At 42.8% G+C, this 12,860-nt stretch overlaps 1 protein-coding gene across 3 annotated transcripts in view; it reads right to left on the bottom strand.

Moving 5' to 3' along the window:
- The window catches only part of Rab3gap2 (RAB3 GTPase activating non-catalytic protein subunit 2), a 77,563-nt gene that overhangs the window by 21,233 nt on the left and 43,470 nt on the right, over positions 1–12,860 (bottom strand). For all 3 annotated transcript variants that reach the window (XM_028759733.1, XM_028759742.1, XM_028759751.1), the window contains exons 14-23: positions 11,966–12,182; positions 11,284–11,427; positions 10,963–11,045; positions 10,614–10,678; positions 7,519–7,609; positions 4,684–4,811; positions 3,762–3,975; positions 2,647–2,744; positions 1,700–1,805; positions 81–241 (exon numbers count right to left, since the gene is read on the bottom strand). In XM_028759733.1, the coding sequence (XP_028615566.1) occupies positions 81–241; positions 1,700–1,805; positions 2,647–2,744; positions 3,762–3,975; positions 4,684–4,811; positions 7,519–7,609; positions 10,614–10,678; positions 10,963–11,045; positions 11,284–11,427; positions 11,966–12,182 (1,307 nt within the window). The remainder of the gene's footprint in view (positions 1–80; positions 242–1,699; positions 1,806–2,646; positions 2,745–3,761; positions 3,976–4,683; positions 4,812–7,518; positions 7,610–10,613; positions 10,679–10,962; positions 11,046–11,283; positions 11,428–11,965; positions 12,183–12,860) is intronic.

Genomic DNA, 12,860 nt, shown 5'->3' with positions numbered 1-12,860 from the left:
AGCTACCCACCCGAGAATGGAAAACCAGACATCAGCCAATGGAACTGATACTGAGCAAAGCTGCATGGCTGCCCACTTACTTTCTTATCTGTAGCACTGCTGGACATCTGTGCAGCCACAGAATGCCCAACGTGTGCAGACAGCAGGGCAGCTCCATTGTTCTCTGACTGAATGCAGGCCATGCGCATTTGCTGCCACCAAGGGGACACAGACTGAGAGTCCCAAGTCTCATCGATGGCCACTACAGAGACAAGAAAAAAGCAAATGGTAAAATCTTACCCTGTCAATATAGGTGTGTACTATACATGTCCCGTCCTTTATGCTTAAACTATACCCCTTAAAGATGTCCCTACATATGTCTAAATGCACTAGAGAATTAATACTGTGTGCTAGCTAGGGTTTTGTCAACTTGACACAAACTTTAGGCATCTGCTAGCAAAGAAACTCCACTAACAAAATGCCTCCATAAGCTCAGTCAGTAGGCAACCCTGTGCATTTCTGTGGTGAATGATTGATGTGGGAGGACCCAGCACACTGTGGGTGATGCTACCCCCAGCTGGTGACCTGGAGTGTATAAGAAAGCAGGTTGAGCATGGAGAACAAGCAAAGAAGCAAGCTACAATCCTCCAGTCTCTGCTTCAGCTTCTGCCTCTAGGTTCATCAACCTCCTCAGTGACAGATTGTTACCTGGAAGCAATAAAAACGCTAAGACATTGCAATTGATTTTATTCAGAACATTTTTCTTCCATTTCTTTACACTATTAGTCATGCTGTTTCTGAATCAATACCAAATTCTTTTTTGTTTGTTTGTTTGTTTGTTTTTCCGAGACAGGGTTTCTCTGTATAGCCCTGGCTGTCCTGGAACTCACTCTGTAGACCAGGCTGGCCTCGAACTCAGAAATCTGCCTGCCTCTGACTCCCAAGTGCTGGGATTAAAGGTGTGCATCACCACTGCCCGGCTTCAATACCAATTTATTTGAAGTATCTTCATCATTATGAAAAAGGAATGTTGGGGATGGAGATATACATATATATTTAACTTCTAAAAAAATTTACCACTTACTTTATGCATGTAGGTTTTTGTCTGTGTGTATGTCTGTGTATACATATGAGTCAGGTGCTTGTAGAGGCCACAAGAGGGCAATGGATCCCTGGGAACTGGAGTTACAGACAGTTGTGAGCCACTATGTGGGTGCTGGGAATTGAACCTGGCTTTTCTAGAGGAGCAATGAGTGCCCTTAATCTCTGAGCCACTCCTTCTACCAAAGATCCTTTTCTGGTGACATTATACCTTCTGACAGCTGAATTTCATTGTCTCATATTAAAACACACTGCAAATGCACAACAAGCTTCCAACCAGTACATGTGTTTATGTGCAGGTGTTCATTTGCATGTGCTCATTTGCAGGTGCTCATGTGTTCATGTGCAGGTGTTCATTTGCAGGTGCTCATGTGCAGGTGTTCATGTGCATGTGCTCATGTGCAGGTGTTCATGTGCATGTGTTCACAGGGCCAAGGATGCAAACCAGGGCCTTGTGCATTCAAAGGATCTACATTCCAGCTGCACACCCCACTGAAGTGTTCTCCATACTATAGTTTTCTTTTGTCTTTGTGTGGTATTTTAAACATTACATCCTGTTTCTGAGCATCAAAGTGAAAACCCTGATGACACTGGCCCACAAAATGCACTGGTCTCCTACCTTTCATCTTGCTCAGTAGAGACAGCATGGTATGAAGACAGCAGACAGATTGTGGTTTGTCCAAAATATCTTTTTCCTTTGAAAGCCAAACACTTAGGAGCAGAGACTGAAATAAACACAATTCTTTCTCAGCCTAAGTAGTATTTAACGTAGGGAAGGTCCCATATGTCCCCACAGTGCACATGCGTGCACAATGCTGCAGCTGTCTAGCCGAGTGCTTGGCCTATCATGTAATTTGGGAATTACCCTGAGGTAAAGTGTATACCTACAAGATTCTCAACACCTGCTGGGTACCTGAATCCCACCCCTTCTATCTCTTAGGTTGCACAATCTAAGCCACAGTTAGGAGAACATTGCCAGGAAGGACAACACTGAGACATTTGCTGTTGAGCAAAAGCAGCAGCTGGAAGTTCTGATAGGAGACAGGGGAGGGGCTATCTTGGTCTTGCTTTTGCCAAAGACATGGGGACATAGAGGTGGGGAATGAGTATGAACTATTAGATTCCCATTCTAAAATCCCTAACATGCTATGGAAAATGTATTTTAAATGAAGCCACATTGGTGAGCATGAAAGCCTTTCTACAACATCTCTAAGATTTGTAAAACAACAGACGATTCTGAGATGCTGGGACTTGAAGAGCATTGGGTGTGTAAAGATTCTATCCTTGAATATTTAAGTTGGAAAATGTTGACATTGTTTTTCAAGAACTCTTCTCATTCTAATGTAACAACTGATGATCAGAACCTACTGTAAATGTATTCACCTGTTAGAGTCTATTTTTATCTGAGCCCAGAAATTTATAAGAAAATAAAAACCATTTTGATATGGCAATTGCAATTTCCTTTGATCATTTCGGGTTTTTTAATGTATGTTCTTGACACATTAATGTTTTAAAACTTAACACTTCTCTGTGACTTTTGCAAAGGATTCAGTAACAAAACCTCACCAGTAACTGCTGAGGGCTAAGTCCAGCAGACTCCAGAGTGTGACAAATCTCCTCAGTGGAGCTTTCTCCATGCAAACACTTCCAAAAAAAGAAACTGCCTAGCAAAACAAATAAACAAACAAACATGTTACTGGGGACAAATATTCATATTAACAAATCTCACTGACTATAAACTGGAATTCTAGAGGGGCAGGACAGTATGAAAGAAAAGAATTTTTGTGATTATTGTTTGAGAGGGATTCTTTCTATATATAGCCCTGGTTGTCCTAGAACTCACTACGTAGACCAGGCCAGCCTCAAACTCACAAAGACCCATCTGCCTCTGCCTCCTGAATGCTGGGATTAAAAGTTTCCACACTTGAATAAAAAGAATTTAATGTCCAAATTTGACTTAAGAGAACAGAAGGCAAATCAATGCCTTAAAACTGATGCACGTGCGTGTGTGAGTGTGTGTGTGTGTGTATAGTATGTGTATATGCACAGATGGAGGTCAGAGGTCAACATAGGATGTCAAATGTTTCCATCTTATTTTTTAAAAATAGAACACTCACTAAATCTAGAGTTCCCCAGTTAGGCAAACACTAGCTGATCGCAGAGCTCCAGGGATCCCTGTATCTCTGTCTACCCAGTGCTAGGATTACAGGCAGATGCCACCATGCCTGGCTTTTTACACAAATGCTGTGATTTCAGACTATGGTCCCCAGGTCTGCATGGCAAGCACTTTACTGAATGAGCCATTTCTCCAGCCCCAACATTTTCTTTTTTCTTTTTTTCTTTTTTTTTTTTTTTGAGACAGGGTTTCTCTGTATAGCCCTGGCTGTCCTGGAACTCACTCTGTAGACCAGGCTGGCCTCGAACTCAGAAATCCACCTGCCTCTGCCTCCCAAGTGCTGGGATTAAAGGCATGAGCCACCACTGCCCGGCCCAACATTTTCTTATTAGAAGGCTTATTGATACAATTAAACTTGTATGACATGGTGTGTGGACACCCAGAATGCATCACTGACCACAAAAAAATATGTACATTGAATTTTTGGTCACTGAATTGCTGTATGCTTCTGTGGACTTCTGTGGATGAAAGGCGTCTGGGACAGATTACAGGGCTTTTTACCTACCTAGAGCCACATACTCCTCTTCGCCGATCTTCCGTAGGCTCAATGCATCCTTCTCGTATTCTAGATATTCGAGGAAGGTCTTTACAGGCAGCACTCCGTCTGCATCCTCAGAAAACCGGACAGTGGCTTTGGTGCTCTCTTGTTTGTATTTCTCTAGCAAGGCCCGGAGCTTCAGGAGTTCCTTATCATCCAGCCTCAGCAACACAGCCAAGTCCTGTGAGCAAGAGAAGGCCTTGTCTCTCTGTGTGTCTGCCACAAATGCCAGCTGCTCACTAACAGAACTGAGATTCCAGGCTGATGAGCAATGATGGCTTTTAAAATTAGTGTGAAATAGGACAGCGATAATGTACTGTTTCTTACGTTAGTTTTAAATAACATTTCATGAATACGATGCTATGAAAGTAAACTAAGCTTGAAAAACTATACACTACTAACAGTGCCATTTTAGCAAGTCTCTTTAGAGTAATATATACTTTTCTAAAAGTTGGGCCCTAATAAATACGTATCATACAGCAGAAAAAGAATCATAAAGGATGTCAGTGTAACCCTCTGAAACAATAAGCAGGCCCCGGTAAATCTTTCTTTTACAAGAGTTGCTTTGATCACCTTATCTCTTCACAGCAATAGGACAGTGAATGACATCACCTAAAAAAATGTCAAGAAAAACCAAAGGAGTCTAAAACAGTAAAGATGAATTGACAATGAGATTTAATCTTTTTGTATTCTTACAAAATACACAGTAATATAAATTAAGCAGCAAGGGATAGAAAGGAGGCCTGATAGAGAAAATATACCTTTAAGTTCTTAAAAACAAAATACCCACACCAAACCTTTAACCTTCTGTTGTTTACTCAAAAAGCTTAAAAGTTAAAAATACTCATGGAGATAACTGTGCATAATATTAGCATCCGTGGTTACTCACATTATCAGAGAATGGTGTATCCGAGTGAAAATCAAGAGTATTTAATTGACTGACAGATTCATAAAGTTGTAGTAATTTCAATTTACTGGCACAGAACTGTAGCAGTCCTTCATCAACAGACTCAAGCTCTAAAAGGTGGAGGGAAAACATATTAGACGTACTTAATAGACTCATAAAAAGACTTTCATAATCTCTTAAATATGCAATCTCTTAATAGGTTAATATTGATATGCTGAACCTATCAAAGATTTTGAAAGTAAAGATAATTTTTCCAATATAATAAAATGTCTAGCTTTTAAAGTGAAATAATGGTTTCTAATAAAGGGAGAAGAGGTACAGAGCATGAGAGAATCCTGTGTAGTACTTCTATTTAAAGAGCCGGCCCTACCCATCCTCTGTTGGCCGCAGCACCAGACACTTGCTGTGCTCACCTGAGGCTGTGCACATGCACGGCTGCCTGGCTCTGACTGTTATCAAGGGGTCAAAGACAATGGGGCTCGCACGGGACTGTGGTGAATGTACCGGTAGGACAGCCTAGCAAAAACCTATGTAGACTTCCACTAACATCCCACTGACTAGGTTTTATTTTGCTTTTACTAATGCTGAGGAAGGATTCCCCACCGAGCAAATTATGCATAATAATTTAAGTATTTCTCGCCAATGTAAAATAAATAAATATATATCTCTTCAAGGGCAGCTATGGAAAACTTGAAGAATTCTTATTTAAGAATGAATGACAAGAAGCGTTATCCTTGTTCCTCACAGCTATTATGAAACAGCGTTAAGAAACTGAAAAATTTCAGGACTCTGGTTTAGCAATAGAACTTGAAACTATCATTTTTTAGTTTTTGTTTTGTGACTTGACTGATTCTCTACATAATAGCAGATCTTTTGTTAATGCTCTCAAGGGATGTGAAACTTTATAAGTACAGTATGCTTTTCAGTGACCTGGTTCCACTAAGACATGCAGAAACTTAATGTGAATTCTCTTTTAAGTCACTGTAGCCTGACTTAAACATGATTAAGTATAAATGTAATTAAATATAATCTGGCTTTAGACTCTACTGTTAGGAAAAAGCCCCGAGTAAGTGGATTCAACTCACTGCACACCACAGTTCAACTGACAGCAGGAAGCTGGAGCTGGTTAACTTTGCCAGCTCAGCTGAACAGAATCTGGAGTTACAATCCACCGTTTCAAATGTAATTCTTTTTAGACAAGTTTAAACAAATAAAAATAAGTCCCAAAACTCAGCCTTGCTAATGTAATGACAGGCTGTGAATTCTGGAACTCCCCGCTCTGTTCCTAAAGGATGAGAGAGTGCAGATCCTCTACAGTAATGGAACATCACTTCAGAGAATAAATATTCTTGACCATTACCCCAGTCAGAAAAAATATTACTTAGGGATGTCCCCATTAGGAACCTCTCTTCTCTTAGGCGGCAAAGCAAAAGCCAAAGATAGAAAGAAAATGTATTTGGGTTTTGTTGCTGTTTCTAAGACTGGGTCTCCTGTGTAGAGCTGGCTGGCCTGTAACTGTAACCAGGCTGGCCTTTGAACTCAGATCCCCACCCGTTTCTGCCTCCCAAGGGCTGAGATTGAAGGTTTTTGCCATGATGCCAGCCCTATTTGGTTCTTGTGTACCATTAGTTCACTACCCTCATCCCAGTGGCTTTCACAATGTTCTGCAACTCTTTCAAAATAATAGCTGTTCATCATTCTCTTAAAATTTTTATATTATTAATTATTTTTTTCGTGTACAATTTTATTTTTTAATATTTAAAATAATTTTATTAATTATTTAAGAATTTGATGTATGCACATAATACATTCACCTCCACCCCTTCCCAACTTCATGCCCACTTTTAAGTACTAGAAACTTTATTATCAAGAAGTTACAAATAAAAATATCATACACCAAAATTAGCAGACACAAAGTCTATAGGAGGCATTTGGAATAGAAGCTATGGAATGTCACATTAAACTCCGATATTTTATTAACACTTTTGAGGGTGGGAGCTTTCTAAGTATGGTATGCTTTCCCCCTTAAGTAACCCACTGAGTCCAATTTCTGCTTCTCATATAGCTCATCCCAGGTGTGAGGCCACCCACTGGAGTGTGTGTGAGCTAATAGGAGCCCACAGCCCTAAAGAAAATTTACTCTCCCACTTCCAGAAGGGCATCCACTGTCAACAGCTCCTCAGATAGGGGTAGGGACTTATGAGCCCTGTCGCCCTAATGCAGTGACATGCATGGCTTCATGTTGATAGGTTTGGGGCAGGAAGCCACAATGGTGGCTTCATGAGCGCAGAGGCTCTGTTGCAACCAGACAACTTTCTGTCCCCCTTTTCCAAATGCTCCCCACACCTGGGGTGGAGTGGACACAACACAGCTAGCCTCTCTGTGTCTGCTTCCCATTGTACTGTACTGACATCTTCCCTCACTACAGATGGGCAACCTTTAAAGGTCCCAGTATAACAGTATAGAGTACGTACCCTATTTCATGTCTGCCTGCCGATTCCCTCTAGCTAACTGTCTGTCAGTCATCTCTACATTAATAAAACATGATGGTGCCATAAGTCCCATAATGAGATAATATACAATGTGGAGGGAACACATAACAGTATCTATTACTTTTTTAAATTTATTTTTTAAAATTTATTTATTTATTTTATATATTTGAGTACACTGTACCTGTGTTCCGACACACCAGAAGAGGGCATCAGCCCCTATCACAGATGGTGGTGAGCCACCATGTGGTTGCTGTGAATTGAATTCAGGACCTCTGAAAGAGTAGTCAGTGCTCTTAACCACCGAGACATCTCTCTAGCCTCTTACCTTGGTTTTTTAAGGTGTCCATTAAAGTCTCAGTAACATTTCTAAGGCAGGAAAATGATAAACGGTCACTGGCCAAAATACTTTCCAGAGCCTAGAAGAAACAGTGAGCAGGGGCAGTGATTATGCAATAACAGTTTAGTTTTAGCTTTCTACAGACACCTGCATCTTTGCTATCCGCATTTTCAATGCACACAGCTGAGAGTTCAAGTTACATTAAAGTAGTATGTGACTGAGCCTAAGTCCAGACAGAGAGTAACCAGATGGCGGTTGCTGGGTCACAGAATGGCCACAGGACATAACGGGGACACAGTCATCCTCCGACACAGTCTGAAGTGACCTCTACCTGGAATGAATGACAAGCAGAGGTTACTGCCATGCTGCTTATGAAGCTGCCACCTCATTACCACTTGCACACACGCACATGACGGGCTGCCACAACTGCCATGCCAGCTAGACACAGTGCACACTCTGTCCTCCCCAATGACAACTGATCCGGATGCCTCAACGTCTTCAGTCACAGGCTCTAAAATACCTCACCACACCTGAGGCAGCAACCAGTCAGGAACACAGTTAACATAGTTTGTGTTAATCCTTTCATATTAGCAGATTAAATTGGATTTTAACTGATGAGCCAAATGCTTTAAAACTCTAAGCCTACAGTGCCTGTGGCAGGACACAGGACTCCCAGCACTCAGGAGGAAGAGGCAGGTTGATCTGTGAGTTCCACATAAGCCAGAGCTACACAGAAAAACTCTGCCTACAAATAAATAAAGATACGTATCAGTCTCATAGCACAATGATGCCTGTATTTGAGAGGTCAAAACGAGCGAAGACGGTGACTCACTCAGTCCTATAATGAGGCAACTATCTATAGCACAGAAGGGAAGTGACCAAACAGACCAAAACCTAAGATAAATGGAACCCTCCTCCATCCTTCCAACATGGCAGGCTGGTGGGTGAGTACACCCCCTCCCATCCACCCCCCCACTGGATTCCTTCTCTCAAGGTCTTCATTCTCTGCTTTTGCTCTGGTGTTATGAGGCAATAGGCACTTTTCTAGCATCTTAAATAAAATACATGCTTTCATGTATGATTTGGTGGTATGGTGAGGGGGAGGAGGAAGAGAATCCATCATCAGACAACTTGAGCCATGCATCATTCTAGCTCTGCTAGTCTGTGGTACACAGTGAGGGGAGTGATGGCTTATGGCTTTTTCTACTTGACTCACTAAACTCTCTCAGATGGTTAGTTACACTGTCAGCACAATGCTGTGTTCAATAACTGAGATTTTTGTTCTGAGGAAGAGAAAGCCAATTAGCAGTCAGTGGAATGGAGAATTAGAGCAAAAATCAGAGACACTTTTGGTCTATAATAAAACAATAACGCATTTGTTTGTGTTTTTGAGACAGGGTTTCTCTGTGTAGCCCTGGCTGTCTTGGAACTCACTCTGTAGACCAAGCTGGCCTTGAACTCACAGAGATCTGCCTGCCTCAGCCTCTTGAGTGCTAAGATTAAAGGCACATCCCGTAACTACCCAGCTAATAAAGTATTTTTAAAAAACGGCTCCAACACAAACCATGCCTCCCAGTTCCACATACACAGAGAGATAATAAGACGCACACTGGTCTTTGCCCTTGGTTCCTGGCTTACAGCTCCTACAGTTTCTAACAATAATTTCCTGAGTGACAGGTACTAAAGAATCTTTTGTTCTGTTGACTGGTCTTGGCCCCAGCTCCTGGAACTGGGGTGCTAAAACCCCTGTGGACAGAGAAACTAGGAGAATGTTCCGTGGTAACATTTCGTGTTTGGCCCCAGATTCCAGGGAACACAAACATCTTCCGTTTCAGTGATGCAGTCCCTGGTACAGTCACAAGATGGGGTTGGTAACCATGGCAATCAGCCAGGTGCTTAGAGAATGCTAATTTTTAGCCCCACTCCTAGCCTCTAGGGAGGAACACTGAAGGGTAAGCTGACCAATAACAGTCAATGGTGCAATGGATCATCCCAAGTAATGAAAACTCCATAAACTCTTGCAGGGGATAGAGGCCTTGGAATTTCAGGTAGCTGACACTTTGTAGCATGCAGAGACTACTGGACAGACAGAGAAGCTGCACACCCATCTGCAGAAGCACTGCCCTGTGCACCTAGCTGGTTGTTAGTAGTTTTTAGCATCTGTTTCAACATGTAAATAAGAACTTCCCTGAGTCTGTAAGCCACTTGCCAAACAAAAGCAAAGGCCAGGTCATAACTCATAGTTGGTCACAAGCATAACAGCCTACTGGTTGTGGCTGGCATTTAAAAGTCTGTGTGTGTGTGGGGGGGAGTTTCATGGGGCTGAGTTCTTCAGGTCAGTAAAGTCAAAACTGATCTGAATGTCAACAACGTGCCTGGCAATACTGTGGACTGTGAGGCCTTGGGCCGGGACTCTCATCAGGACAAGTGCAGCTATGAGAAGCAATGTGTCATCTACTAACACAGCTGCAAAACTCACAGCTCAGCGATCTCACTCTCAGGTGGAAGTTCAATAGAAACCTGCATTGTGTACTGGGAGACACAAGAAAAACCACACACTGTGGACTGACTAAAATACTGGAAGCCACCTAAATGGTTCAACGGCAGGAGAGTGACCGTGATCTGTAGCACGCACACTAAAGAGCTTCCTCAGCGTGGGTGTTCACAGAACACAACAGACAGCATGTCTCCAACTATAGAAAACTGAGAACACATCAGACGCTTCAGAACAGCTACATAGAAATGAAGTGTTGGCAAGAAACGCAAAAATCATGAGGGATGGGAGATGGGGTTGGGACTAAGGAGGGTGGCTGGGCTCTTCAGAGGTCCTGGAAGCTTCAGTTTCCTAAGGTGGTAGTCATACACTTGTACCTATGATGTTATTATTATGTTTCCATTATTCTGGATTTATGTATGTGCGTGTGAGTATAAAGCACATACAGCACCGTATATAGTAATATTAAGCTTTTTAAAAAAGAGAGAACAGATACTCACTCCTACATGGGACTATGAAAATAAAATTTTTCTCAGGATTTAGTGACATTGGTTTCTCAGCAGGAAAATTCACTGCTACACACACTTACTTGTTTCTTGGTTGCAGGGTACTTAATATCAAGAATCAACTCCTTTATTTCCGTTTCAAATGAGTCTAAAATGAGAAAATCAGACTGGAATGTTCAGTTTATTCTAGAAAGAAGTTTCTACGGGAGATAAGCTGTCTGCCCTCTTTGTCATCCTAAAGGAGTCCCAGCCCCCAGCCCCCACACTATCAGTTTCTGAGCAGTCAATCCCCCCTTGATGCACACATCCTCCTCTCCAGGCACTGACAAGATAAATGCGTCCCTTGCCTCACCCTTCGAAGGGCTGGGATGCTCAAGGCAGACTCCTTGAGGCACTCACAGTGCAGTGCTTTACTGGATGAGAGGCACCTACCCAGCCTGGGGGACTTTGCTCTCAGCAGGGCTGCTAGTTTCTTCACTAAGTGCAGGTCCTTGGCTCTTTCACTCTTCTTATCACTAAAATAATAAACACAACCCATTAATACAATGAACGTCTGTTCCTTCTAATCCTGATGCAATCCAACTCACCTTTTGTCTGTTTCCTGTTTAACTTTAAAGGGATTGTCTAGTGATCAAACAAACCACCAAATGCCAAATATCAAACAAACAAAGAAACAAAAGAGCCTGAGGGAAAGGACCAGGCAAACCTCTCAGCTCAAGCACAGCAGAGTCCAGTGCACCCATCAGCTCTTACCTCAGTGCTAAATGGAAAGGTACGTTCACCGCTTTCACACTTGCAGACACCGGGTCAACAAGACAGATCTGGTAAGTCTGAGGCTGCCAACTCTGACTTGTCACATTGTTTAAGCCCATGATTTTGTAGCCAGGATACAGCAGCCTATGGCAATCACACACCAGTGGTAAGATTATCAGCAGAAGGAGAAATCCCACAAGGTGCTGCCACCGCAGCTACATCTTCATCTATTCAGGGGTACCCACCAGGCACATAACCACTGACACCAGTGAGCTAAATGAGCAGAGCTAACTCAGACAGAGGAGGTCTACTTCAAAGATTCTAGGAAACTGTATGAACACAATCAAACCCACAGTCCAATGGCAAATAAGTTGCATGCCTTACTTAGCATCATTTCTGGGAATGGCGATTTTCCCTTTGGGGATCTTCACAATGTAAGAAAAATGGCTTACATATGGCTAGAGCCAGCTCACTTAAGTCAGTGGCCGACAGTGGCATTCTCAGTAATATTTCTTTGCTATGTAGCACACAATCCTCAATTCAACTCTATGTCAGGCACTCACAGGAAAAACGTGGACAGAGCATTCTGCAATTCTCCAAGGCCTTGTCATCTACTGCTGCTTTAAGGAGTGCTTCCCTGCATTCCTTTTGGGGACCAGCAGATGCCAGCCTGGCAGCTTACCTGCAGTGTTTACCCACGTTGAAAGCTCCCACTCTAGGTCCTTGCTGTGTGTTCCACACTTCCAAAATCCCCCTTCGTGGTGCATAGATCACAAGGAACTGAGCTACTCGACTGGGACCTTGAGTATTTCCAAAGGGGGAGAAATCCCCTTTTTCTGGTACTCGTTCATGGAGGTCCTCTACAACTTGAATCCATCCGACCTGTGCATCCCGATACCCTTGCCGACAGAGAAAGGGAGCTAGTCAGTTTATTCATCTGGGTTCAACAGTAGGTCCTCAGGCACTACCGACTACTTAGGAGGAAGGGAAGACAGAGAAGTACATTATCTTTTTATTATTAGAGACCTTAAACAGAAAAGATAAAAAAGAATGTAATAACCTGTCACCAAAACATCAGATTTTAATATTTTACCATGTATATTTGCTTCAGACCACTCTCTTCTTTAAGAAGAAAATATTGCAGATATCATCAAAGCTTCCCGAGTCTACCCCTGCCTTTGCTCCCGTTCCCTTCCTATCCTCTCTGTGACAATCCCTTCCTTAAAAACACATCTGGGAAGAGCACCAGTGTGGCTAGTTAAAATATAATCAAGAGACAGAGTGGCCAGCCTGCGAGTCAAGCTCCTCGGTGGGACAGGAAAGGGAAAGCGGGTGGCACAGGAAATATGCGAAGAGCTGATGGTGTTTTGCCTGGGGTGGCCTTCTTCTAACAAACACTCGTGGGAATGACAAGTGACTGAAGCAGCTGGAGAACAGCTGCAATGTCAGCAGCAACAGTAGCCTCATAAAAGGAAAGGCACGTGACAGGATCAAGAACCCAAGAGTGACAGACAGGGGGAGTGCGGGGACAGTGCGGGGGGGGGGGGGGGGGTGGGGGCGGGCATCCCCGCCAAGGG

This window comes from Grammomys surdaster, unplaced genomic scaffold (genome assembly GCF_004785775.1).
Source record: "Grammomys surdaster isolate TR1022 unplaced genomic scaffold, NIH_TR_1.0 130, whole genome shotgun sequence".
In the NCBI taxonomy this organism is placed as follows: Eukaryota; Metazoa; Chordata; class Mammalia; order Rodentia; family Muridae; genus Grammomys; species Grammomys surdaster.
The sequence above is the reverse complement of the archived record's forward strand: the minus strand, read 5'-3'. Positions and strand labels throughout refer to the sequence as shown.